This window comes from Ooceraea biroi, chromosome 7 (genome assembly GCF_003672135.1).
Source record: "Ooceraea biroi isolate clonal line C1 chromosome 7, Obir_v5.4, whole genome shotgun sequence".
Taxonomy (NCBI): Eukaryota; Metazoa; Arthropoda; class Insecta; order Hymenoptera; family Formicidae; genus Ooceraea; species Ooceraea biroi.
In genome coordinates this window covers 7,534,867-7,561,736 of record NC_039512.1, presented here as the reverse complement: position 1 = coordinate 7,561,736, position 26,870 = coordinate 7,534,867, and the positions used below count along the sequence as shown (strand labels likewise).

The 26,870-nt window shown below is 40.8% G+C and overlaps 1 protein-coding gene across 1 annotated transcript; it reads right to left on the bottom strand.

Moving 5' to 3' along the window:
* Window positions 1–1,176: 1,176 nt before the first annotated feature.
* On the bottom strand, window positions 1,177–26,545 carry LOC105279272 (fez family zinc finger protein 2). The gene is made up of 5 exons (XM_011338933.3): window positions 25,697–26,545; window positions 21,939–22,037; window positions 16,697–17,355; window positions 15,947–16,223; window positions 1,177–2,818 (listed from the first exon to the last, which is right to left on the bottom strand). The coding sequence occupies exons 1-5, from the start codon at window positions 25,899–25,901 to the stop codon at window positions 2,562–2,564; spliced, it is 1,497 nt and encodes a 498-aa protein (XP_011337235.1). The 5' UTR covers window positions 25,902–26,545; the 3' UTR covers window positions 1,177–2,561.
* Between the last annotated feature and the right edge of the window lie 325 nt (window positions 26,546–26,870).

The window sequence follows — 26,870 nt, the reverse complement described above, 5'->3', positions numbered from 1 at the left end:
AGACAAGGTTTAAGCACCGACGTAGCCGCGCGCCCCTCGGCCCACCCACCAGTCCCCATATCAATTAATCTTACCCAGAATGCAATAACTGTCCAATCTGTTCCCGTAGCCGCGTCATGGTGTCGTGCAGTCTGTACTGTAATGTCCTGCCTCTTTCTCTTTCGCTCTCTACATGTCTCTCTTCTCGTCCTTGCTCTCTCACAGATAAATTTTTCGACGTTTTCTGTCTTTCTTTTGCCTTTTGCGCCGGTTGTTATCCTTTATCTTCGCGATGTCTTGCGCGCGCGATTGGTGCACATTAGCGAGAGCTGTAAACGAGCCTACGGAAAATCTCACGTCTACCCCATCGTCGCATTCGTACAGCCCTGAACGAAATAATGAGCGTGAGAATAGGGAGGGAGGGAAAGCGGAACAAGTCCGGGGAAACTTGGCAGAAAACATATTGGGCCGTTAAGGGGTTCTTTGGGATAGCCTGCTTAATTGGCAGAGCCGTTTAACCCTGAATTACAGCGAGTGAAGCTGGCGGATCCTGATCCGCCAGTACCAGATTCAACAATCTTGATTAATCAAGCTATCGACTCGAGCAAACAGCGGAAGATTATTTAAATTGAGATACGCATTGTACGTCACAATGTAATTATTTTCGATTAGTTACTTATCTGGATGTATAAAATTGTAATTTACATACCTAATCTCTGGAATCCACGTAATATTGCTGTAACAATATATCTAAAAACACAAAATTAGCTCATTTTACTTTATAATTACGTTTGCAATAAAATAGATATCTATTGCTTAAAAATTCAGGAAGAAAAGATATCAAAGTGTCGAAGGGAAAAGAAATTATTGTAGAAACCTTTACAAATAGTAACAGCGTTTATTATTAATAATAATAATGACAATAATATTAATAGCGAGTTTCTAATTACAATAATTACATAATGATATTAATGGTACAACAATAAAAATTTTGATAGCGAGAAAAAGGGAAGAATATAATAACTTTTTAGTGGGACCACTGTGCAAGCCGCCATTAATCAGGACGGCTCTGCACCGTGTGCATGTGTCCGTCTCTATTTATAATATTTATAGCTTCGATTTTTTAAATTCATATTTATATGTATATATTTATACGCTTAGACTAGCCGTGAGATACGGTCTACATGCTATTTACAATTTTTGGTCACAGTTGCAACTTTAGGGATTAGGGTTTAACACCCTTTCTTCAATGACAGATGCGGGAGATATGCAGAATACAGTACGTTCTCTCGCCGTACTTCCACACATTATACGTTCTTCGATGCTAGTCGAACAATGTTCATATTTTCGCATAAAAATGTAGCTCTTACGTGTTATCGATTTTTCCAATCAACAATGAAATATCGGCTAAATGGATGTTTGATTAAAATAATGTCTTCATGTAGTAAATGTGTTAGATTAACATAATTGGCAAGTTGTGAGAATAATGTTCAATTAGCTTGAAGATCGCATTGCGTGTCGTAAGAATATCTACATAAAGAGAAAAGTTACAGTAATTGATCAGCAGTAGATAGAGGCTGATTAAAATAGTGCTAACCATCACTTGTAATAAAAACAGTCAATAGTTCCTTCGTCTTAAATTTACGCATTTTTGTAACTCATAAATTATCTTTTCCTCATAGTAACAAAAAGTTATTTTGTCCGAAAAGAAAATGCTAAAACAGTCAAATTCTCCAACACACTTCATTGCTTAGGAACAACATAGATGCAACATTCTTTAAATGTCCAGTTGCAATAAATTATCAATATATTTATGCTCCATTTATCGTGCAACGGTATAATGCAAGTCAAGAATTCTTAAACTCTTGTGGAATATTTGTATTAAATTAACCATCTTAAAAAAACAGTCGAATAAATATCAACTTATATAACTACTGATAGAAATGTTAAGAGATCAATAAAGATCTCACGCACGCACAATAAAAATGGTAGAATTCTCCCTTTCAGTTAGTTCACATTGTCTCCACAATTCACTCTCAAATTGCACTGTTCCGGCTAATTTTGCGTTTGTCATACCACTTGAATTAATATAAAATTTTGCAGTTCTGTTACTTATTCGGTGTATAAACACTTCAAATATCAACTTTGCTTTTTAATAATCATTAATGTGATATTTCTTAATGATACAAAATATTCCTTTTATAAATTACATATGTTGTAATTCTTTTTACTGATGTATTATAAATGAAAAATTAATGACAATTAACATTTAATTTGAAATATGGAAAATAACGCAAAATGCAAAAGTTGATATTCTCCAGCCAGTAATTCTCCAAGATGAAATCCGTAATTGCTTCACTCATGGTTTTGTTCAAATTATAAATTAATTTATGTCGCTGTCATCGCATTTCCGCCATCATCGACGATCGTGACGATTATTTATGATTTTAATTCTCACAGTTATGTCTTTAACTCGGTCAGTCTGCCTGATTCGCGGGAACAAGCTATCAATTGCGATCATCTCCAATCGCTGTTCCGCACTGGTCCAGCGACGGATTGTCAATCGCTACCTCACCGCTGTCTCACTGCATCATCGGTGGATTTCCACTAGGAAGGGAATTCTGTCCGGGAATTGAACCAATCGGTGGTCGATGCGACGTGTTGAGATCGGCGTGCTGGGTCTCGCGGTGCCTCCTCAGGTCAACCTTCCGCTGGAAAGCTCGACCGCACAGATCGCATGCGAATGGCTTGAAACCTGTGTGCTTTCTCGAATGTGTGATCAGGTTGCTGCTCTGCGAGAACGCTTTGCCGCATACTTGACACTTGTGAGGTTTCTCGCCTGCGACAGAAGAAAGATGGAAACTATTTAGAGAAAATTTGAAATTGATAATCGATTATATTTGAAACTGAATTGTGACACGATAATTATTTGGTAGGAATTAATGTGAATTGTCGAAAAATTAGTTAATTAAGAAATTTATTATGGTTAGAAGATTTCTCTTGTATTTATATCGCTTTTCTATTATGCATAATCAGACTCCAGGATAAATAAATGTGTATAAACATTTCTCTGTTATTTGTTATCTACTCATCTGATCATCCTATATTATAATATGTAAGAAAAACACATCAGAAATCACAATTCTTCAACCATTAAGAAACTTCAACTATAAAACTACTGTTCTTTGTTTATAACATTTTTATTGCAATAATATTCTTTTTTGTGATATTTGATATTTCGTGAGCTTATTCAAATTTATAATCACAACCTCTGACTATAAAGTATTTTGTGAATCTGAATAAGTTATAAAGATATTCCATCACGCAAGCACAATAAGTTTGAAAGAGGAATCGGAAAACTCCGGTAGCGCAATCCAGCTTTCCTCTTACGCCCGCCTGCCACATTCCAGTAAGCATGCACGTTAATCCCGAAGTACCGATTCCCAGTGCCGCGGGCTCTATCTTGCTCGGTCAAGACTCTCCTCGGGCAAAACGGGTGGTCGTAGAAGAGGCAGAGAGGGATGGGGGAGAAGGCTAGCCACCTCGCAAGACGGGTGTAGGTGGCATCAGTGATGCGGGGCACGCCCGGTTAAGATTTCCTCCCAAGCGAGAATCTCAGCCACCCCGGCGGCGAGAAAAGGCAGAGAGAGATAGACCAAGAGGAGACCGAATAGTGGAAAGGGGTGACTATGTGCGCCGCACTAGAGGTTCGTTGTCTCAGGAGCGAGGAGAGAACCCCGGTTGGAAGGGTCGCCGCTCGTTTCTCTCATCCTGGCCGCGAGCTCTGATTGGTGGCCGGGGGCGGCTCCAACCCACGTGTTACCATGACTACCGGCGGGATAACCCGGCTGCTGCTGACTGAGGGTGAGCGAGAAAGAGGTTGCCCGTCGAGGGGTGGTAGCGGCACGACGACGATGCGAACTACGCCGCTGGTGGGCAACGGAGGGCTCGTTAATGGACTCCCCCGTACGTCCATACGTCTAGCCGAGCAACTGGTACACACGTACATACACGCTTGCCCTCTCGGTATCGGCAGGGTGACGGGCGGAGGGTGGATCCATAAACAACTCGTTAGCCGAGCCTTCAATCTCGCCCTGCCGATACGACGAGGCCGTCGATCGCCCTCGCGATTATATCCGGCCGCGATCTTGATTTCCTATCCAGGAAAAAATATCGGCTGCCTCTTCTTGGGGATTTCTCCGGACCAAACGTGCTGATCCGCATTTTGGTGGTACGTTTCCCGAAATCTGAGTTAACGCGATCGTCGATCTCATCGAAGAGCTCAATTCAGAACACGCATACTAGTTAATTCGTTATTAACGTAAGAAATAAATTATTATTTCAAAATGTTTTGTATAATTCTCTTCGACATCTCTGGAAAATCCCATAAAATGAGGTTTCATTAACATTTTTCTGATATTTTAATCATATTTATTATTTTTTAAATATAAGTAACTTTTTAGTCTAATTATTTTAAAAGTTAGATATAAAAGAATAATTATAAAAGATAATTTTATACATACATATATGTGTATTTTCTTTATATGTTTATTAAATATATAACACAAATGCATAACACAATTTTTTAAATAATTTTTAATCAAAATTAACAGAAACGTTTTTACCGTTTTATCACTGTGTGATAAGAATACATATCGACACATTATGCAGTCATTTTATGCAGACATCAGCCGCATAGTTGCGCTTCGGATCAAGATTCACGCGGATTCAGAGTTAAGGACGCGCTTTTGTGAGGGGCGGAGGGTGTACCGTAGGAATTCGACGAGTCTGCCGCTCGATGAAATTCCATGGAGTTCTCCGTGGATCCGGGGGTGGGACGAAACGCTGGAACGGATAGAATTTTCGCGGAGTTAAGCGGTGGAAGCCAGGACGGGGGTGGAAGCACAGGGCGGCCGTTTGAAATTTATGAGCTCGTAAAATCAAGAACCGTCCGAGCGCTCGCACCGAGGTTGCCCGTTTCGCGTCTATATCGCAACGACTTTGCCATGGTTACGGAATATCGCTTCTGCCAGGCAGACGGCCAGCCGAAAATCCAAAGTCCTTCGCTTTCGGTATAAACCTTTCACACTTGACTGACTAGTAAATGAACCCTCGGAATTCAGTTGCTACATACTCTCTTAACAGGATAAAACAAGTTGAACATTTTAAAAGCACTTTCCTCCAATCTCTTTATTTACAAAAAATCGCTCGATTTCAGATTACTCAAGGAATTTATCGTTAAATTTCTGGAAGTTTAAAGTATCCTGTGTATTTGTAGCATAGTCCTAAAATATTATATTTACTGTAAGTGTGTTGCAATCATTATTACAGCAGTAGTAGATATTTGTCTTTGTTTCATAGTGTATAGTGTTGCACTCAATCTTATATTTTTCGCTCTTCGGAAATAGTATTCTTATTTCTTTATGTCGTTGATGTAGCTAGCGCGAATTGCGGTATTTTTTAGCGGTTGAGACGATATTAAGTTCCGCGCTCGTACGCGAGAGAGGGTGGCACTTTAAAATATCATTTTCTTGAGAAAACGAAGGATTAAGGGAACGGAGGAAAAAAAGGAGAAGGGGAGAATAATGTGTAGAAATGGAACGCTGAGTCTACTGGGATTCTCGTTTCTCGGAAACGAAGTAAAGAAGAGAAAGACAGCGCAGAAAAGAAAAGGAGCCGTCGGAAATTTACGCGCTCGTAAAAATCAAGAGCCGTCGGAACTCTCTTGGATCTGTCAGGTTTATCTCTTTGGTAGAATTGTCTGTGCCAAAATAACCGCGTTAATACATTTGTTAGAAGTGATGCGTTACTGAAATGGCTCGTTATTTACAAGATTAAATTCTTTGCAATTATGTAATATTATGATTATTAATCGACTGATGAAAGGACAATCTCTCTTCAATGCAAATATAATCTTGCATAGATTATTTCACTTGTTCACCTAATTCATGGAATATTTCAAGAAAACAAACAAGACAATGCAGTTTCAAGAATGTAATTAAGACACTGATTGTTGATCGATAATGCTACTAGTATTAATGTAAAATACTGATAGTGAACATGAACGAAAGGATTTTCAAAAAGAGAAATAAAGAAAAAAGAAAATAAAAAATTATTAGCGTAAGTAGAATCTATGTGATTCTATGCGCTTAATGTAAATTAATAAAAGTAAAAAGATCGATTTAATCTTTTGACGATTGGTAGCCAATCAAAAGATTTAACAAAATAAATTTGTTACATAAATAAAAAATGACAATTAAATGATATAGTTTAGAATTGAAAATTATATGAAACAATTGCACATATTATTATCAACATTTTCAAATATAAATCTTGATTAATATTTACCAAAAATAATTATAGTTTTTCGAATTGGGACAAGCTTCAACTTTGGGAATGCGCGCATCAAATCTCCAGTGATTCGATCAGCGAGAGAATCGTGAATTCTAGTAGCAGATTCACTGAACAGAGGAATTTTCAAAGAAAAGCGGGAGGCTGATGGAAAGAAAAAAGCTGAGCGTCTCTCGGAATTTACGCGCTCGTAAAAATCAAGTACCGTCGGAGCACGCCCTATCTGTCCTTATCCCTTATGCGAAAGGCAACCACCGGAGTCCCGATCTAAATGTACACAGGTGCATTCTCTGCCGCAGCCTACATGCTCTTGCACGTATGCATGCGTCTTCGAGGAGTGGCGAGATCAAAGATTTAACCGGCGGCGCCAGTTGAGATTCGACGCTCGCGAATTTTTAACCGCGGAGGGGTTGCCGAGCAGGCAGGCTCGGGCAGGGAGATTCGAGGCTGAGAGCCCCTGAGGTTTAAGACGCCATTACATCCCTCGGAGATGTCGGCCGACGCCCCTAAAACTATATTAAACTCCCGGAAATCTTACACGCGCGAAGATGCCTCGTCTCTGCTAATTCTCCCACCCTGTCGCTCGCGCACTCGCCCTTCGCGAGTGCCGTAAGTTCGACCGTTTTCTTCGCACGTCCCTCTCGCAAGAGAACTTATTTTCGAAAGCGGGAGACCGAGATAGCATTTTGATCAACTGCCACGAAGACGTATATGCTATCATTAGTCATCGGAGAACATCAATTCCAAGATTTACTATAAATTTCAGCCTGAATTTAAATTTAAATTGAGATATAATTATTATACTTGTTAATCAAAGCGATACAATGATTATCTTTTTTTAAACATTTCAGAAAATTTATGAGATAAAATATCACAATGCACTACTTCGAGATGTTGTATTTAGTATCGAGATTAGCGATAAAAATAGATCTCGACCGTTCAAAATATTGATTTCAGTACTCGGTCTATTTATTCGTTTTGGAACTTAGAAAAGGCAAACGGTTTGAGCGGGAGTGCAAAGAAGGAGGAGAAAGAAGGAGACAGCTAAAAAGAGAACGATAGGAAGAAATTCTGATATGGAGAAGGTGAACCGGACGTTGGCCGAAGCATTGATTTCTTCTCATCTTCATCGACCACGTTCCGAGCCTCTTGGGGCGTCCCTGCCCTATAACTGAAATCCTCGCGAGAGACGAGAGGAGAGTGGAATCGAAGAAGAGCGCCACATCTCATATTTCATATCGAGGACAGCATGGATTTTCTTCCGTATCTTCAAAGCTCGCGCAAGGATTACCCGAGGATATCAATCAGACCGTTACTTCTGCAGCACAGTGGACGCCTCAGCAATGTATTGACGAATAAAAAATATTAGAAGTTTATGATTGGAGAAACGACAGAAATTATTATTTTCTTAAAACACATGCAGTTTGATTTCACGTTATGCAAGAGTAATAGAGAGCCTTTTTAAAGAATACTTTTATTTTTATAAAATTCATATGCAATTTAGAAAATTTTTAATGTTTTCTTGTTCAAATTAAAATGATGTGAAGATATCTGTGAAAACTCAAGTAACATAATTTTTAAATTTTAACATAACATAATTTTATGTTATTTAGAATAATAAAAACTTTTATTATAGTGCATATTTATCTTACAATTTTATAAGATGTATTACGAAAGAATTTTGTAATCTTAAGATTATTAATCTTTTTGTCAAAGAGATGAAGTATAGTATTTTGTCAATCTATTGTTTGGATCAAATAAAAGCCGTATTTGTATAGGCACGTAAAACTGTACGTACCAATGATATCTATTGGAAAACGGAACTAGAAAAAATCTATTTTCGGCAAATTCTCAATACGAGCGTGCGTTGCGGATGTTTTGTCGTCGTACGAACTACAAAATAAAAAACGTGAACACCAATACTCCCTTGTTCAATATATACGGATATAGCGATTTACAAGTGACCGTTACTGGCCTCCAATTTCGCACTGAGTCACGTTTGTGTTTACCAGTTTACGCCCACGTCAGCCATGATTTCACGCCCCGTCCCGACGAAACATGGGAATCTCTCAGAGCAAAGATAGGTGAAACGATCGATTAAAAAAAAAAAGAAAAAGAAGAAAAATGCCGATTGCAACTAACCTCAATGTGCACTTATTTCCATAACAAATAAATTTTTAACGATGTAATATATTGAATTTAATGTTCATGATTTGATTATTTTGGATATTAAAAACTTTAAAAAATTCAGAAAAGTATAATAATAATTGGTACTTTTTTCGTAAACAATAAAAAGTACAACATTATGATTTGAATTGCAATTACCGAAATGTTATCTTAAAAAAACGCATCTGCTATAACAACACCCACAGAGAAAACCATAAACTTTCACATAGAATATCATTGGTATATGCGACATTTTGGAATGCAACTCGCAAATTCTCTGAACTGCGCTGTCGTTGTTGCCGCCCCCCGGGGCAACATCTACGTACGTAGCGAATGTAAAACACGTACGCCGTCTACACGTGTACGACTGTGGCGTTTTAGCCCTCGGACACCCCTTCGAGGGCGAAAAAACGACTATCGCTATCCGCATACGTCCGTGAAATAATAAATATTGCAGGTATGTCGAATCAATGAGTCCGCTTGCTATTACAGAGATATCTGCACCTTCAAATTGATTTGATTTTGCATTTGAACCGTCTATCAAGCGCAATTTTGTAACTTATATTTGTCAAATTAAAATTAGATTTGTACAATAATATAATATTTTAAATCTAATTCGTAATTATACATATATAAAAATATAATAATATTAATTTATTTCACAACATTTAAAATGCTCCACAAATTAAGTGAAAATTGAAGGTTATAAATTGATATTTATAAGTCACAAATAACGGCCTTCTAACATCTCTTTCATTATTGCATAATTTAATTATAAATCAGTAAGAGTGGCATTTCGTAACAATAATTTTGGCAGGCGCAAATGGGGGACAGGAATCAAGGAAAGGAAGAAGGAAACATGATACAAGGACTAAGTCCGTTAGCTCCTTAGTGCTTTCAGTATACCACAGGGATCCGTGATAATAATCCTCTCCCAGACGATCATGGCGGATGTATGGCTATTAAATTATTAGCGCGTCGATCAACATTAGGAATCGTGACAAATCCGATCTATGCCATCCGCGCTAAGACTCCTTTTACCGCATTGTTCATGTGCGCACGGCTTAATTGCCAATTGTATTTCGAAACGGCATCGTCTTTATCCCTTGTGTTCTCTCTCTGCCTATGTGGTTATTAATAAATGACCCATTATTTCACCTATCACAAAACGATAACGACGTGGAGGAAGTATTAGTTGGTGCAACAATATTTAAGATTTATTGCAAAGATTAAAAAATTAAACCCCAAAAATATATTGCATCCAACAATATAAACTACTCTAAGATAATAAAATAAAATAAAATATATAATTTTAATCCGACTCTAACCATCTATCTATTGTATCTTGTATGATATCTATTGTACATCACGAGACCACAAATGATACCTTGGTGCCAGCGATGCGGCCAAACTCGCGTAACTCTAAAATATGATGCCGCTGATACATTCGGGATAACGCTAAAACAAATTGATTGCATCGATTGCGTCGACCGGCACAACCATCTCGCAACAACTGTCCTCACAATAAATAACAATAACTAACGACCGAGCCCCTGATCGACGGTGAACATCACATTCGTCCCTTTCCACCCTCGGTAGCGTACGACGTATCAAACCCATCCTGGTACGTACGCGCACGGCTTCAAGTGTCAATGACGAGCCAGGGCGAGTTGGGGTTGCATGGACACGCTGATGCTGCTGCGCGCTCCGGGTGCAGTTAATTTCAACCACCCACACCCGGTCTGGTTGTTCGCGTGGGTGGTTACGCGGATAGGCCGAGGAGTGAAAAAGGGGGTGGCGATGGTTTTGAGCGGGTTAGGGACAGGGCGGAGGGAACGGGGGTCGGCGAGTGGCGAGATATATACCGGATGGTAAAGGGGAGGGGTCCGGAGTGGGGCACGAAAGCGACGAACAACAGGCAGGCTGGCGAGAGCGACCGGAGGGGGTTGACGTGCTCCCGGCATGTCGATATCCCTGGAAATTTAATCATGCCGTTCCACTATGAACATCGCGCGCCGCGCCACTCGACGAGCGCTATATGGATGACGCCACGGTCCCGTGGAACGTTATACCGGCGAATTTGCATGTTTAATGCGGTATCGGTTGCTTGCGCGCCGCGCCCACACCCGCTCTCTCACCGGTGCGACATTAAATATAGCGCTGTTAGCCGGCGTCAGCACCTCGTCTAAAGAGTACGCTTTTATCGTCCCTGATGACGAGGATCTCGTCATCGAGATAAATCTTAAGAACGCCAAGTCAGATATAACGACTCACACTGTGATTAAAAGTGAATACTAGCGGTAATATTAATTTGAAAGTCGAATTATATTATAGTTTGTAATCGTAAATGAGAAAGAAAGTGTACTAAATTTATTAAGAGCGGCAGAATATATTTACTTACTTATTTTCTTAATATATTCTTTATTTCCGTAATTTGTATAATTATTCTAAGTTTCATAAAACTTTTTTATCCAACGAACTGCTCCTCCGAGTCGAAAAAGATGACCACACCCAGAGATAAGGGCTGAAACACTAGCCCGAAATAATAGCGTCCAATTAACCCATACCCCTATGCGGAAGACATCCTTTAAGAATAGCAAACAACGATACAATCATGCGATTAATACAACTACGGTAATTTCTACGTGCCGGTTCTACGTGCCGTGTAAACACGCTTTTTACCACATGTGATCCGATATGCTGGGACACGGCGCTGCGTCGTCGTCGCTAACGAGCCGTAAAGTCGAAAGAGGGATGAGAAGGGCCGGGCTGAGGCCTCTTGCACAAGGGGGCCAGGAAGGAAGGGGGTAGACGGTCCTCCGACCATGTCGCGAAGTTTAAACAGCTTAGAGGGATGTTGCGGCGCCCCCGATGCTTGGGGCGCTAAGTCAGCCGGAAACCTCTAATAGCCCGTCTGTGCGAAAAGGAGGAAGAGAGAGGCAGAGAAAGAGAAAGAGTGGAACGTCGTAGTCGGGGATGGAGTCCACAGGCGCACTATGAACACAGCCGCAAAGGTGTCCGTACAGGTTGTATCTCTGCGAGTATACGATAACCGCACCCTCGAGGCGAGCTCGAGGGAAACGCGTTCGACCAGGTATCCGCGTACGTCGCAGCCGCAACTGAATTCATAATTCGAGAGGGGCGAGGGTGGTCGTGCGCCCGTGCCTCTGCGGCCTGGGGTAATTATTAATCGTGTTATGAACGGCGCTGGTATGTGTGTGTTTGTTGAAAATTACGTGGCTATTTTAATGCGTTAGCAATATTTCCCGAGTGTTTTTCTTTCGCGAAATGGTTCTGCATAAATAATCACCATACTGACCGTTTTTTGATGTTGTATGTATATGAGATTCTGTGTATTAATTAAATATATATCGAGACGGCTTACTTGACTGCTCCTGGAACGAGAAGCTAAACTGAATTAACGTATCGCAGAAAACAGATGTGATAACGTTACGGGGCTCATAATGGCAATAGAATAGGAACGTAAGATGCTTTACTCGCATGTCGATTTAACTTCGCGGAGGAAGTTCGGCCGTCAGCCAAAGATTACAACCAGTAGTAAATGCATAATGTACAAAAGATAGGCGCCGAGGCTTTGATGCAGTTGTGTTTACGCGTGTAATCAACGTCGTGGCACAGTAAAGTAGTGGATGACCTCGACGATTCCAATTAATCGTGCCAGTCATTGCGACTGTTTTAATGGATATCGCATTACCAAGTACTTCACGAGACTTGAATTTCCACCGCGATAACGCGTATGGATATTATTTGATGCGTATTAGATATACATATTTTACTCCACGTAACTGTTTGATTCATTGCAGAAACTTTATTTATTGCTTGATCAAATTTTAAGCGCTACGTGTGTCCCATTTATATTATTATTGCTCGCAGAATAATATACCTAAAATCAATTTTTCTGTGGATAGTACAATAATTAGATAAATAATATTTTCCATATATTTTGTCTGATACAAAAGAGGTCGCGTGTGATTGCATGAGAACAACCAATGATGATTTCATCGTCAGAAAAATCGCCTAGTCGCGCGACATACGTCTCAAATATTGCCAAATATTCGGGTGAAATAGAAACATTCAACGAAAAGATCGAAGAGTATACAGAATGCACTGTTCCGCCCCTTTTCTCTTTGCCTCGATCCATCGACTTTACTTTGTACCACCGGCGAACAGGTTGTGTTTATTGTGAAAACATAAAGGGCACGATCACGCTTGTGTGGATAAGACCGCGTACACATTGCGAATTGATCATGCCGGTGACAGCAGGACGATGATTTTGACCGATAATGTTCTTTTATAATTATTGTAACTATTGATATAGAGATACGTAAGAATGTTTTAGTTTTCCATTCGAAAGATAAAAAATGATGAGTTTTAGAAAATACTCTCATATGCAATTATTATTTTTATTAAGAAATAATTAATTAAAAATTATTTTAGGAAAAAAAATATACAATGTTACCAGAAAAATATGGAATTCGACTATTTCTATGTAATATTGTATATTGATATAACTGCTGCAGCACTGCATTCATCAGACCAGGCAGCATCGCACGGGGCTGATGCTATCAAAACTCATCGCCCGCTATCCACCCCACGAAGCTCTGAAAATATTCTAGCGGCCCTTCCAAAGACATTCTGCCGGTGTTTTCTCATCGGAGAGGCTCGTGACCACTTGCCAGTCTGCCACTCCGCTCGTCAACCCCTTGCAACGACCGTGCACTTGACTCGTCGTACCCCCTGACGCGTCCCACCTCGCCACCCTCCCCCGAAAACGTTCGCCTAACTGCGAAGGTAACGCGAAGTAACACGACCCCTCGTAGTCTATTCCGGGTTGCCGACTCGCGCACGAACAATATTTGCAGAGCTCTTATTCCCAACCCCCGTGAGCGGCGGCGCTTCGACCCCCTCTCGTCTGAACCACCCGTTTCTCTTTCCATCCCTCGTGTGCACCAGCAACCACCTACCTACCTACCTAATAATGATTTTACGTTACGCCACGCCGTTCCCCGGGGAATCCGACGGTGCCGCACCCTTATTGCACATGGCCCGTGCGCGGTATGTGGGGTACGTAGGCAGCCGGCCGAAGGGGGGGTCAGAAAAAGAGAGAGGACTGATTATCATTAGCAGCGGAGTCCCAGAACACCCTCGGCGCTACCTCGACGCACGTACGCACGCAGCCGGCGCGTCATTCGAGGTCGTGGGAGCAACGAGATTTGTTCGTGCGTATGATAAAAAAAAGAGAGATTGCGTTGAGGGTAAAAACAGTCCGTCGAATCGATCTAGTAAACGCACAAGCTACCAAGAGGTGTGTAATCCGTCAGAGAGGTTACAAAACGGGATTTTCAGTTTAGATTTTTAGTTTTTTCTTTAATAATTTCTATGACAAAATAATAAACTGCAGGAAATTAATTAAATATATCACTTAAGCGATTTCTATGTAATTTAAATGTAATTAAAGTGTTTTTAAAGATTTTTATTATATTTCAGAAGAACATTATAAAAATTTTATTCGAAATTTCCAGATAAAGTAGAACGTATCAAAAGATGTTTTCATTGTTAAAAAACTACTGGAGTATCTATCCTTTATCACCAAAGAAAAAGCTGTCCCCCGGGAACGGAAGAGTCCTATGGAAAAAAGGACTCGGACTCGTCCCTGTTTCACGGCGCAATTGCCGCAAGCAAACCGTGAACTGTCATTGGTCGAAACTCTCAGGGTACCCTTGAATTTTTCATTTTCCTGAATAATGAATTAAATGTTTCATGGCGACCCTTGGCGCGGAGGATGTAACGGTGCGTATAGGATACAACTGCGTGCAGCATGAGGATTCGTAGGCGGGATCCGCAGGTTGTTAGAAAAGTCTGCGGAAGTGACCATCGCTTTGTATCCTGTTTCGTTGAGTCCTTTCGTTCGGTCGTTTCGGCGACCGTAGAATGAGCGTCGTGGGGGCGGAGGGCCTCGGAGTGACGGCGGGATGGAGTGGCGTGGGGGAGGACAAGGTGATAATTTGATAAGACATCGGGAGGGGTTGCCATGGAGACGATACAAAACCCAGAACCTCTACTGAAACCCTCCAGCAAGCGCGCCTTCTCTCATTCGTTGCTCTCTCCACCCTTGAGAAACCTACTCCTTCAGGTCTCCGCTCCATCAGCCTGGAGACACCGAAGTGTCAAGTGTCCTGCTGCTACCATCCCCTGGCGAATCCCCCGGCTTTCTTACCCCGACCTATCACGCGTAGGACTTCGCGTCCAACATTGATGCGTGCTGTCAAAGATAAACACGCATAGCACAGATATGAAAATACATGAAGGAGGATACGAGAATTATGTCCATCGTTCATAGATTAAAAATGCAAAAAGGAGTAGATGAAATTTTTTTACAAGAACATCAACAGTGCATTAAATATGAATAAAGATTATTCCTTATTTCTGACGAAGTTCTCAAGTAGAAATCATCATAAAAGCCTAAAATATTTTATTCGACATTTCACACACTGGCACGTAAACTCTCATTATCGAATCTAATTCTGATGGAAAAGACACTTCTCATTTCAGGCAAAATCGGTAGTTAAGATATCCATTTCAGGAAGCAAAATCGTATCGTAAACACGACTCACTCGTATATGTCCCGCACAGACTCCGCGTTGCGTCACAATAAAGTTCCATTTCAAGATTGGGGAAGCTACCATCCCAAATCGTGGGAGCAAAGAACGAGGAGGCTAACTGCAAGAGAGAAGGGAGATAGGGAAGCACCCCGAAAGACATTACGATTATTACCGAGTGAAACTCGCAATGTGGGACTCGGCATCCCTGAAATGCACTGGCCACATGTGCTGTATTCAACTAGATCCTCTCGCAATGACTTGGTCCAGACGGTTAGCTGCATTATTTATCGCACGAACTTGCTAGACTAATTGATCCTTTAGGTTCCCCAATGACGATATCGGAGAATCACGAACGCAATTTTCGCATAGCGTCCAAAAGTTTGGTGAGCTGACCATAGTCGAGATAATCGCATGTCCGAGGATCCAATACGAATAATTTTAACATTTCTGTCCGATTAGATAGGGCAATGTAGAATTAGTAGCAATAAAACTACAGTTCGTGATTATTTTTGGGTGTTCCGTGAGTCGTTTTCCATACGCGATAATTGCATTTTAGCTACTAGTAGTTTTTCATTGGAATTTTTATTGGAAATCCATAACAATATCGGATTCATTGCAGAATTAAAGTCAACAGTAATGCTTTCCGCTTTCATTAAACACGCTCTCCATCAATAGCAACTAATGATTTATACATAGCAGGCATTAATATTACTTTTAAGTTTACTGGTCAAATTTTCTTGATTAGTAAATCGCACGAGATGTCATTAGACGAAAGAAATAAATCTTTCCAATTCTCATTATCAAAGCAAGATTCGTAAATAACTTACCGGTGTGTATGTAGGTGTGCTTCTTCATGTCGCTTTTCTGGTGGAATCGTTTGCCGCAGAACTGGCACGGATACGGTCTCGTGTCCGAGTGGATTAGAAGGTGAGTGCTGAGCGTGCTAGATCTCTTGAAGGCTTTGCCGCATTGCTTGCACTCGAATACCTTCTCTGCGGAGTGCACCGCCCTATGTTGCGTGAGACTGATTTCATGGCCGAAGGTTTTGTTGCACAGTTCGCAGGCGAATGGTCGTTTACCGTTGTGGGACCGCCTCGCATGCACCTGTATACGAATTCATCTTTAATCCTATTCTAAAAAATATTATAAAATACACGTGTATACAGAAAACGATACAAATTGCACGTGCCGACATATTGTAATAATTCAGAATAAATTATCGCAATACGGACAAACATCTGAGAAAACTATTTATGCCACTTATCATGTTTTTTAAGTATGAGTAAAATTTTTTCTAATAATGCGTATATGTGGAAACGTAAAAAATTATATGTTACAGATATTTCTTACGCACGTCTTCTAAATACAAGAATACAAAAATAAATTGCAAAAGAAAAATGATGATGATTGTGTAAAAAATAATTATTATCAGCTGGAGGCGATAGAGCTGTCAGAATCCACGCTGAATGTCTCACCGTGTCGACAATAAATCAGAAATGAATCAAAATAAATTGTCGGGTACCGTCGGCAGGATCCTGAGTCTGAGAAAAAAGCGTACGTCAAGAACACATACGTACCTCGAGCCCATGCGGCGTGCTGAACATCTTGTCGCACTTGACGCAGCTGTAGACGTCGCCGAGCGGATGGGGATGGTGCAGCCCGTGCGCCGTGTGGGCCGAATGCAGCCCCGGGTGACCCGGATGAACGCCGCGTAGCAATGGATGCAAGTGCGGCGGTAGAAGATGATGCGGCAGCAGTTGAGGATGCAGGTACGAGAGAGGATGATGCGGATGAGGTGGTAGGAGTCCGCTCTGAAGATGCAACGGCGGATACAGGATGGACGAGCCGGGTGGAGGCGGATGTGCGCCGATGGAAGCGGTTTCTCGATGCGGGGACGCATTCAGGTAAGTGGAAGGTGGATCTGGCCTGAGGAGAGCCGACACGCTAAAACTGTCACCAGATTTTTTCGGCGGATGTAACACAGGTGACGTCGCGATACTGACGGGTGACGGCGAAGGCGTTGACGACGATCGCGGCGGACTCGAAGTGCCCTCGTGGTCATCCTCGTCGCCGACTTCCTCGACATCCACGTCGACTTCCTCCTCGCCGACGTCGAGGTCCATCTCGGCATCCCGCCGCTCGGGCGGAGGAGACTCCGGGCAGGGAGACTGCGATGGCGAGGGACTTCTTGTCGCCGGCGAGCCCACCAGGCGACCCACTCCGAAGGACAACCGTTCTGTACAAGATATTATTTAATAATTCTCAATAATTATTTATATTTTATCAAAGTAATCTAACTTCATTTTAGTACTATCAATTAATTGATAAAGAAGTTTTATTACAAATTAAAAAATTATATTAGATTCACAAATCCATAAAAAAGATTCAGTGATAACTTCTTTCTTTCTCTCTTTCTCTCTATTTGTTCCTTTCATAGATATTGTATTTTTGAATATATAGGTAAACATTTCGTAATCAATAAACCAGAGTACATACACAGAATTTAGTCACGAGACCAAGATGGCCAATGACTGGACGGACGGCGGTTACGTCACGTATGAGATATATACGTGTGTGGGACGAGGAATCCGAAAAAGGAAAGCTACGGGTAAATACAGTATCTTCTGGCGGAAGGACCCGGTCGAAATGAGATTTGAGTCACGTACTGGGCCTTTTTTCTTAGCGTGCTGGCGCAAGGGTGTTTAAGGGATGGGAGCAGAGCATGAGAGGTCATGACAGGGTCTCATGTTGCGCTAACGAGGCATCGCGAGGAGAGAACCGAATAGTGAGGTGCCGAGAGCGAAATGTATTTCTGCGGCGTTTCGTGAAGCAGTGCCCTTAATGAAATCTTCCTCGCACACTGTCAGAATTTTTCAACTATCGTATGTCGTGATTAACCCTTAAGCGTCATAACGCGAAGTTACACTTAATAAAGCAATGACAATAAAGAAAAACGTTATGACTCGTTAGAATGAAGACTTATTTTATTATACATATTTAATTATACATTTTTGCGTAACGTAAGTGGCAGAATAATTGAAAAAAGTAAATTTTTATTATTTCTATTTATATTGTTAATTATTAATGCGATTATCTACTAGATAGCACGTCATGTAATTATAGTTCTAACGTTCTACGATTATTCAATTTATGAGGAGATAAAGCTGTTGACATTATTAGAATATTAAATTAATATTTTCACAGTGACAATTGTAAATTGCATCACATCGCAATTTCGGTATCGCGTGTCAATCGGAATTTACTGCGCTTTCTGATTATCAAATCGATGATTTCCGACGCAGCTTTGATTTGTCTGTCGCGTCATTTTATCTGTTGACTTGTTCAAATGAAACATGATTCAATCATGAATTTTGATGTATTTGTTAGATTAAGCGCGCAGAATGTATGTACTTTGTTTCCAGCGTTATCACCATGACATAGATTTGACGAGAAATTTGGGAGTAATGTAGATTCGATTTCAAGATACGATTAGCACAATACAGAATATATTGATTCATTTATCGTTGATATGATTTGAATTACTTTGACTAAGTATCATGTATCTTGAATAAGCATCTATATATCTTAAATGTCTCAAAATAAATCGCCGTCTTCATTGTAAATGACTGAATAATGACGTAGTCAGCTTAATTCCTAATTTGCATTGAAATTAAATCACACGAACAAAATACGTAACATTAAGATACAAATAAAGAGGGAAAAAGGAACTATAAAGAAAGAAATAAAAATTGCTTTTGCAAACTTTTTGCCTCAAATTCCGAGAAATGAAAGTACATGGAGATCCACAGAAAAATCAGTATATGTTAGGAATGTTTAGAAATTATTTGTGGCATTTCTAATAATTACGATTCATCTCGACTACCTCTAACTAACAATAAGTTGTGATTTACGGCCTTGAGTGAATCGAAAATCGAGCACGCGTGCATCGCGCCTCGCCATGCGGGAAGGAAGGGCGAACTTCGGTTCCTGCGTTTTACGACCCCTCTTGGTATCCGGCAATTTTAGCATCGGACCACTTATTGCGTCTCTCCCGTATACCCGGCATATTATATTTATAATCCGTGCGCGCGACACGCGGTCACGTGCCGGCTTGTATGATGCACCGGTGTCGGTTAATTGCATTTAAAGCTCTTCGCGAGCCTCGTTGTTGGGGTCGATTATTATCGTGTCTCCTGGTGGCTTTGCAATCGAATCAAAATACGACTCGAGTCAGAGTAGCCTAATGTAATGAGAAACCGGCGCCTCGCGCCTGCAGGGATCTGTCCGAGGTGACAGATAGGTGCTTTATTGTACCGGTTGAAAGCACAAAAGAGACGTAAGCAAGAACTAATGAAATTACCAACATTATATCTGATTTTTTTTCCTTTCTCATTTATATTATAATGCATATTCAGAAGTTTGTGTTATTCTAAACTTAAATAATAAACTTATAAATTTATATTCGTGTACAGAAACGATAACATCTGCTGTTTATTGATTTTTGGGACTTAATTTAATACTGATAATGTAACATATTCTCTAAAAGCATAAATATGTTTTTCAAAGAAATGTACCAATAACAAATTGTTGTTTTCTATTAGGATATTCTTACATTACATGAATACTATTTTACAATATAACATTGTCAACATGTAACTAATTTTAAATTAATTGCACCGGAAATTTATTCGATTTATTGTTGTTGGTTGCTGACAATCGCAAAAATCATTCTCTCTTCATCATCGTAATAATCGACTGTTCTATGCGAAATCTTTGGAAGATGGAGAGTCATCAAGATGAGAATCAACAAAAACAAGGAGGAAGTTCGGACAGATGTGACTCGCTGCAAGATAGGAAGAACTGCTTACGCAAATGCTGCGTCTGGGTCGACTGGAATGCGCTAAAAACCGGTGATACAAACCGACGAGAAAAACCACGACGGCAACCGTCCGGCAGATGCGTTAACTTTGGTCCGGGTTTGACGGAGATCCGCACGTCATGCGTGCTTACGCACACATGCATCTGAAACTGCATTGAGATGCACCTCACGTGGTCTGTAGCGGCTTCCAGCCCGATACAGTGAATGAAACTTCTTGACTTTGGAATCGTTTTTGCTGCGGTCTCGCCGATGCGACATCGTAGCCCGCCATGTTTGCGCAAAGTGCTCGGAGCCGCTTATGGGACAAGGCAGACAAAGTTTTCAGAGTGTAGCTGCCACATGAACAACAGTGAACGATCCAGAGTGAGAACACGTTAACTTGTCGATCAGCTAATAGTACATAATTATGTCATCGTAGCGTAAGTTAAAGCAAAATTTTATTTATAATTATTATAGCAGTTTAAATAGAACATCATTGGAAGTGAAATTGAATTAATCACAAATTATAATATCTTCAATTCAAAACAATTTTGCGTATTAAAAATAAACTGAAAAAATCAATATTTCAAATAAATAAAATCAATATTTCAAATAAATCAATATTTTTCATATATAGGAAATATGTAGAAAAATAGAAAGTAAAATTTTGATGTGCTAATTTGATCAATATGCAATTTTGATAGATAAATACGGTTGAAATGATTCAATTTCATCGCAAAAGCATTTCTTATAAACAGTGAATTGGCAAGTCGACTCGTGACAAGGGGTGACAAGGATGCCGAAGACGGTTGTGGACGTAGATTAATAAAAGAAGGCCAAGTCGGGGGAACAATTAGATCGAGTTAATGGCTAACTTTAATCTTCTGTCGTCCGTCAGTCGTTTACTGCGTAGCGATCTGCCGCTATTAAAACTGTTACTGCACTTCAAACCCCTTCCGTGCTGCCGGTTCATGGAAAGGAACACACGCGACCTTTGCCGTATAGGCGGCGTCAATAGAGCCGGATGACAGGACATGTGGGTTTTCACAAACAGATTTTTTATCCACCCGTCAGTGGCTATTTAAAGCTAATCCTGTCACAACGGCGGATCATATCAGAGCATACTTATGAACTTACTTCAAGAAAATTCTTAGAAAAATATTTCAAGAAAAGATTTTCATCCGAAGAGATTCGGATGGAAGGAAATTGATAGATCAGATCAGAGCAACATTTCCATTTCATCAACGTGATTTTTTAATAATGACATCACAAAGAGAGTTCTTGTTTATTTTAAGACGACAGCTACAGTTTCCTCTTAATAATATCCTGCATTTTTCGTGATGAAGATAACAGTGATAATCCAAACAATAATGACACAAACAATAATGCGACGTTGCTCAACGAGCGTTATATTTACGCGACGAAAATCTTGGCGGAGCGGCGATGGAAGCACGACAATAAAAATATCGTAGCCGATCTTATCACGTCCAAGAATGAACGAAGCAGATGAATGGCCACGTGCACGCGCGCGCTCGCGCGCGCAAGAACGAGAAGAGTAGGAAGAGAGTATGCACGAGCGTTTAACATGACAAGATGTTACTAATTCAGGGTAGGTACAAGCACAAAGGGGCCGACGGCCCGAATCCCTGTGCCCGCGCCTCTAATCCGCTCCAATTGGGCCGACAGGAGTTAGAGAGGCCCATGTCCGTCCGCGGTATGACGCGTGCTACCATTTATCCCAATCGTCGACGACGACCGGTCGTTCTTAATGATCGGTAAATAAAAACCCGCCGTCATCCGGGCTGAGGAGGAAGCCATCATCGGGGCGAAAGGTCGACGCTACACCCGCGCGCCTACACCTTCCACGGAGAAATAAGAAGCGGCATTGAACAAAAGGCGCTATAATAATGCAGATAAATGCAATCTAATTGAATTAAATACACATCCTACTGCTCACATACCTGAGTGACTTTTCGGTAAAGGTGGAAGATTCGTAACTTCTGTTGCACTTCCGAAAGGTGCCCACAATCTCGGGAACACTAAACGAACATTACATCCTCCTGAAGCAAAAGAAATATATAATATTATTAATGTAGTTACAATGAAAATGTGATCTATATTAAATTTATTACGTAAAGAATAATATAACAATAGCATTTATCATTTTAAAAAGATACCAATATTTTTATATTCTAAATCTGTTATAAATCTGTACGAATAAAGGTGCTTTTATTAGATTACTTGAAGAGAGTTGAATAAAAAAATTTTTACTTTGTTACTTTTTTGTACTAGAGTATATAAGTTGTTAAATATTATATCAGCATCGAAGGAACGCATATAACGTCGTTACACTTTAGATTTATTATGTGCTTGCCAGAATGTTGGAAGACAATGATACGCAAAATCCGACATGAAAAGATAATGGTGCAAACGGCAAAACGATCGCGTATTTTTCTCGATCGTTTATGCATCGTTACTCTGCGAACCGCTATCGCAGTAACGTCTCAAGCCCTGACAAATTTAGTATTCCTAGTTCGTAGGAAAGATCAACCCCTCGACAAGAGCGTCTTTATTAGAAAGGAAGAGAAACCCTCCTCTATTTATCAACCTTGCCCGGCCATTACTCGCTCTCTTTCTCCCCGAGACCTGCATTCCTATCCCCGAACATTCGCCATCCATCCCGGTTCGTTTCTTTGATCGTTCTAGTAGAGCATCAAAGTTCCAACTTCACGCCAATTCGCCACCCCGATGATTAATGAGACGAGCGAAATCCCCGTCTTTCGCTTAGTACACTACGGAATGCAAGAATTATGCGATATTTCTAATTAATATTGGCACACAATTACATTACGAGATTCATGATAAACCCGAATATTCATTCGCAGCAATCTTTTTACAAATTGTCGATGATTTAATAATAACGTAATTATGAACGTAACAATTACGATTGATAAAATTGATGCTTTGAAGCGTTGCATTGCCTTATATTCGAGTTTATGTATCAAGGCTTTGAGAAATTATTACCATGGATAAAATATTGCACAAGTATTCATTTTATTGTTCACTAGGCCGAAGTTAGCGATTTCCAATATCATAGCAGTGAAATGGAGAAATCCGCAACCATGGTAATAGTTGGAATTAATCGTGATAGTCGGGAGAAGTTGTGGTTTGCAGTTGACAAGCGATCATGCCATAATCCATGTTGGTTTTTTACATAGGCGCGATAATATATCAAATCCGAGCTTTACGACGTTGAGTGTAATCCAGAGTTTATCTAATCATTCAACTCGATCGCACTAAATCAGATCTGTCTTCTATATTGGTACCGTATGCGTCATGCAACGTTTCATTTCACTATCGAATAAGAAGACAAAGTTAGAAGCGGAATATAAAATGCAATGTTATATCGCAGTAAAATAAATATGTGCCAGGAATTGTTTTTCTGTTCTTGATAATAATAAATGTTTTTAATTTAATTAATTACGTTAATTTATTTTAATTACGTTAATATCAAGTGTTTAATTGCAATTTATTTTAATCGAAATTAAATTTATATTAGATTAAAAATTCATATAAAAAAATATATATTGATTACAATACGTAGGAAATGATTTTGTCATGCAAAGATAGAAAAAATGTTTTAACAATAAATGTTAGACAAGAAAAATATTTCTGTATACTGGATAATAACAAATTACTCATGAAATAATAGATTGATCATATATTACATATAATTCATCATCTTTGTTAGTAATCGCCATAAAGATCAATTGATCGATAACAAGGTATCGATCAGCCAGTTATATAGAGAATCGACAAAAAGAAAAAAGAAATGAGAGAAATCCGTAATCCGGGCAATATAGGACCGACTGGGATAATCTGAGATAGCGTGGAGGGATTAGACGCTCCATGCCGCAAAGGCTATCTCATTCTCGCAGGATTATCAGAAATAAATCATATTTTCCTACATAGTAAACGCGCGCGCACCGAGCGTGTCTGAGATAAGATGGTCGGATGTAACACATCGATACTCGTGTATACACAATGCAGGTAACGCGTGTTTGTCAGCCAGCAAGAGCATCGACGATATCGGGCCGTTTTCTCGTGCGACGTTTATCCTGCGTAGTCGGTTTCGCTATCTTCCTGTCGTAAATCTATAAAACGATACAGCCAACGTGATTTGCCGTTGAAACCACCGACGAAAACAGCCGCCGCCGATCGGCAAATCTAGAGAATCAGCTTTTTTAGGATCGAGGAAATTATCTTGAGTTAAAAGTAACGCTGACTTATGTGATAAAATATGCCTTCTTTTTATGTATTAAATAAAAATATACGTTGAAAGCCATTGAATTTGCTAATCGATATAGACACACGCAGAAAAGAAGAGAAAATTGTGCCTGTTAAATTTAATAAAGATTTAAACTACATAGATTTACTTTTATGAATGGTCTTTTATCTTTTCCGAATTGTTAATCTTTTCTCAGTTTTCCCAGTTACTTTGTTGTTAGAATAGAAAACTAGAACCCAGATGCTGCGAGGAATACTTTTGATTCTGTGCCCAATTGTGAGCAGCAATTAATAGTTTGTTATAAAGGACACATACAGCCCTTTTATGCTTAATACTACAACGAAAGTACAGGTGGAAGGAGAACAATCAACCCTCTCGAGCTGCCCATCACCTAGCAATTATCGCTTAAACCGCTTAGCTCGACGCCTATAGCTCGATATTATTGCATTTAGGCTGTTACCGCGATTAGTAGCGGGGTATTAGTATAGGCAGCCGTCTAATGCCAGCCATCCCCTCTCACCTGTTGAACGGACCGTTGTGCACGACGAGAGCCTCTACGCACCTGCACGCGCGTGTGTTCGTGGTGCGTGTGCTACTCGCTCCGGAGCCGCACAAATTGGAGCACGCGTGTGCGTGGAGCGAGCTTAGGCGTTGACGCGAGCTACAGAAGCTATCGCGTAAACGCCACGTTGCAGGGGTAATGGGCAGGTAATAGATAGGATGATGACAGGCGAGAGATGGGCACGGGGGGTGAGTGTCAGCGGCGCACCGTCAGTAAGCGGCAGACAGCTGGGGATGTCAAAGGCTTGAGCGTGATATGCGTTCCGGCTGGTTATTTTGAATATGGGTTTCCGCTGCGGAGAGTCATGTCATCAGTGCGGATCTGCGTTCCCGCTGGCTCTGATCGGTTTGCGGGGATGTTCCGGGTGGAATAATTAATGGCGCTGGGTTTTCAATTGCGATAATGTACCGTTCATAAGCACGCGAATGTAACTGATTCAAAATTGGTATATTAATTCGGAACTTCTGGAAAGAATCGAAAAGTATGTTGCACAGTTTTTTTTATAAAAATTGTGAGAAATTGATATGTTAAAAAATTTTTGTTGGTTGAATCCTTAACTATTATTATCTTATTGGCATCGTAAAATTTAAGATCACTTTTATGTGTATCCTACTTATATAGTTTATTATAATATATTATAATATCATTAAAGTAAGTTGAAAGCTTAGCTGATGATATCATAATAAAAAGCTAAAATACTTGATCTATTTTGTTCTCGTAATAAAAAATGCTACGAAACGTCGCTCAAGAATGCAAAGACATTTAAAAACTAATATGGCGAACACTGATGATTTACTACTCCACTATATTGCTAGAATCATTGACAATTCAGTGTCAACAAAAAGAACACATCATTTGACCACTCTTACCTTCAGTATCGACAGGAATCTGCGGGTTCTCCTGAAGATTCTCATTATTGTTGGTCTCCGGCGGCAACGGTTGCTGATGCACAAGTGAAGAAGCTGGCTGTTTAGGCTTGACAACTCGAAACGCTGATGCTTCGGCAACTCCCCGTCTCGAAAAGTCTAATGGACCCACCCCTACAGGCGAGTGTTGCTGCTGCACTTCCATCATCCTGGACCTCGAGTCCGTTTTCACCTTCTTACAACTTTCTCGTCACTGCACAAGACATTCGCATTCTCTTCTGTCACGCTATGATCCTTCTTTAGCAATAAATGCACACCTTTAATTTTCAAAAGAATTTTTTGCCAAGTTCTTTTTTGACAAGGCCGTCGGTTGAGCTCGCAAAATCCTCCACGTTTTCAAAGAATGATGCCTTTAGAAATAACAAATCATTTATTAAGGTTTTCAAACAGTTGATTCGTCACGAAGGAAAACTTCTTCTTGAAGATTATCTGTTCGCAGATCGTTCATCTTTCCGAAAACTATCAGCAGCCATCCCAAAACAGCGTACTCAGCACAGCCGTAATAGTCTTTTCACTAAGTTCGCAGACACTTGAAGAGGAGCTTGTTGATCGTTAACACCTGGACGGGTCCTGGTAGGACAGCTCCTGCCGACGTCGCGACGGCGAATACCTGTCGTGCAAGAAAGAATGCTTCCGATTGTCAACGACACTGATTTCCGTGCGGTCCATCGGCCGGATGACGGAACAGGTCGAAAACGGCGGAGCACCGGTTCAAGCCCGGGGGATGTGAGAGACGTTGGCCGTTAGAGCGGGTGGGTGCCTCAACGCCGACTGCTGTTAACGGATCTGATAGTGGAGAGACTCCCATGCGATGACGGCCGGAGAGCGGTGGTCGCGGCGACAGAGAGAGACAGAAGGAGCCACACAAACGACGCACACATCGTTGATGTCCACGCGGAGAGGGAGGACACCCACACAGACATCCGATGCACATCGGGATTTTAGTCCCGGGTACCGCCTCCCGGGCACGCCCTCTCACTCTGTTCTCCACCCACACACACACCGGGTCGCCTCGTGTGTTCGTGGCAACGCACACACGAACCCATACACTGACGATCGTCGATCCATGAGGAGGAGTGGGGCAGCGACGCTACCGGACGCTACCGGGCGTCGCTGC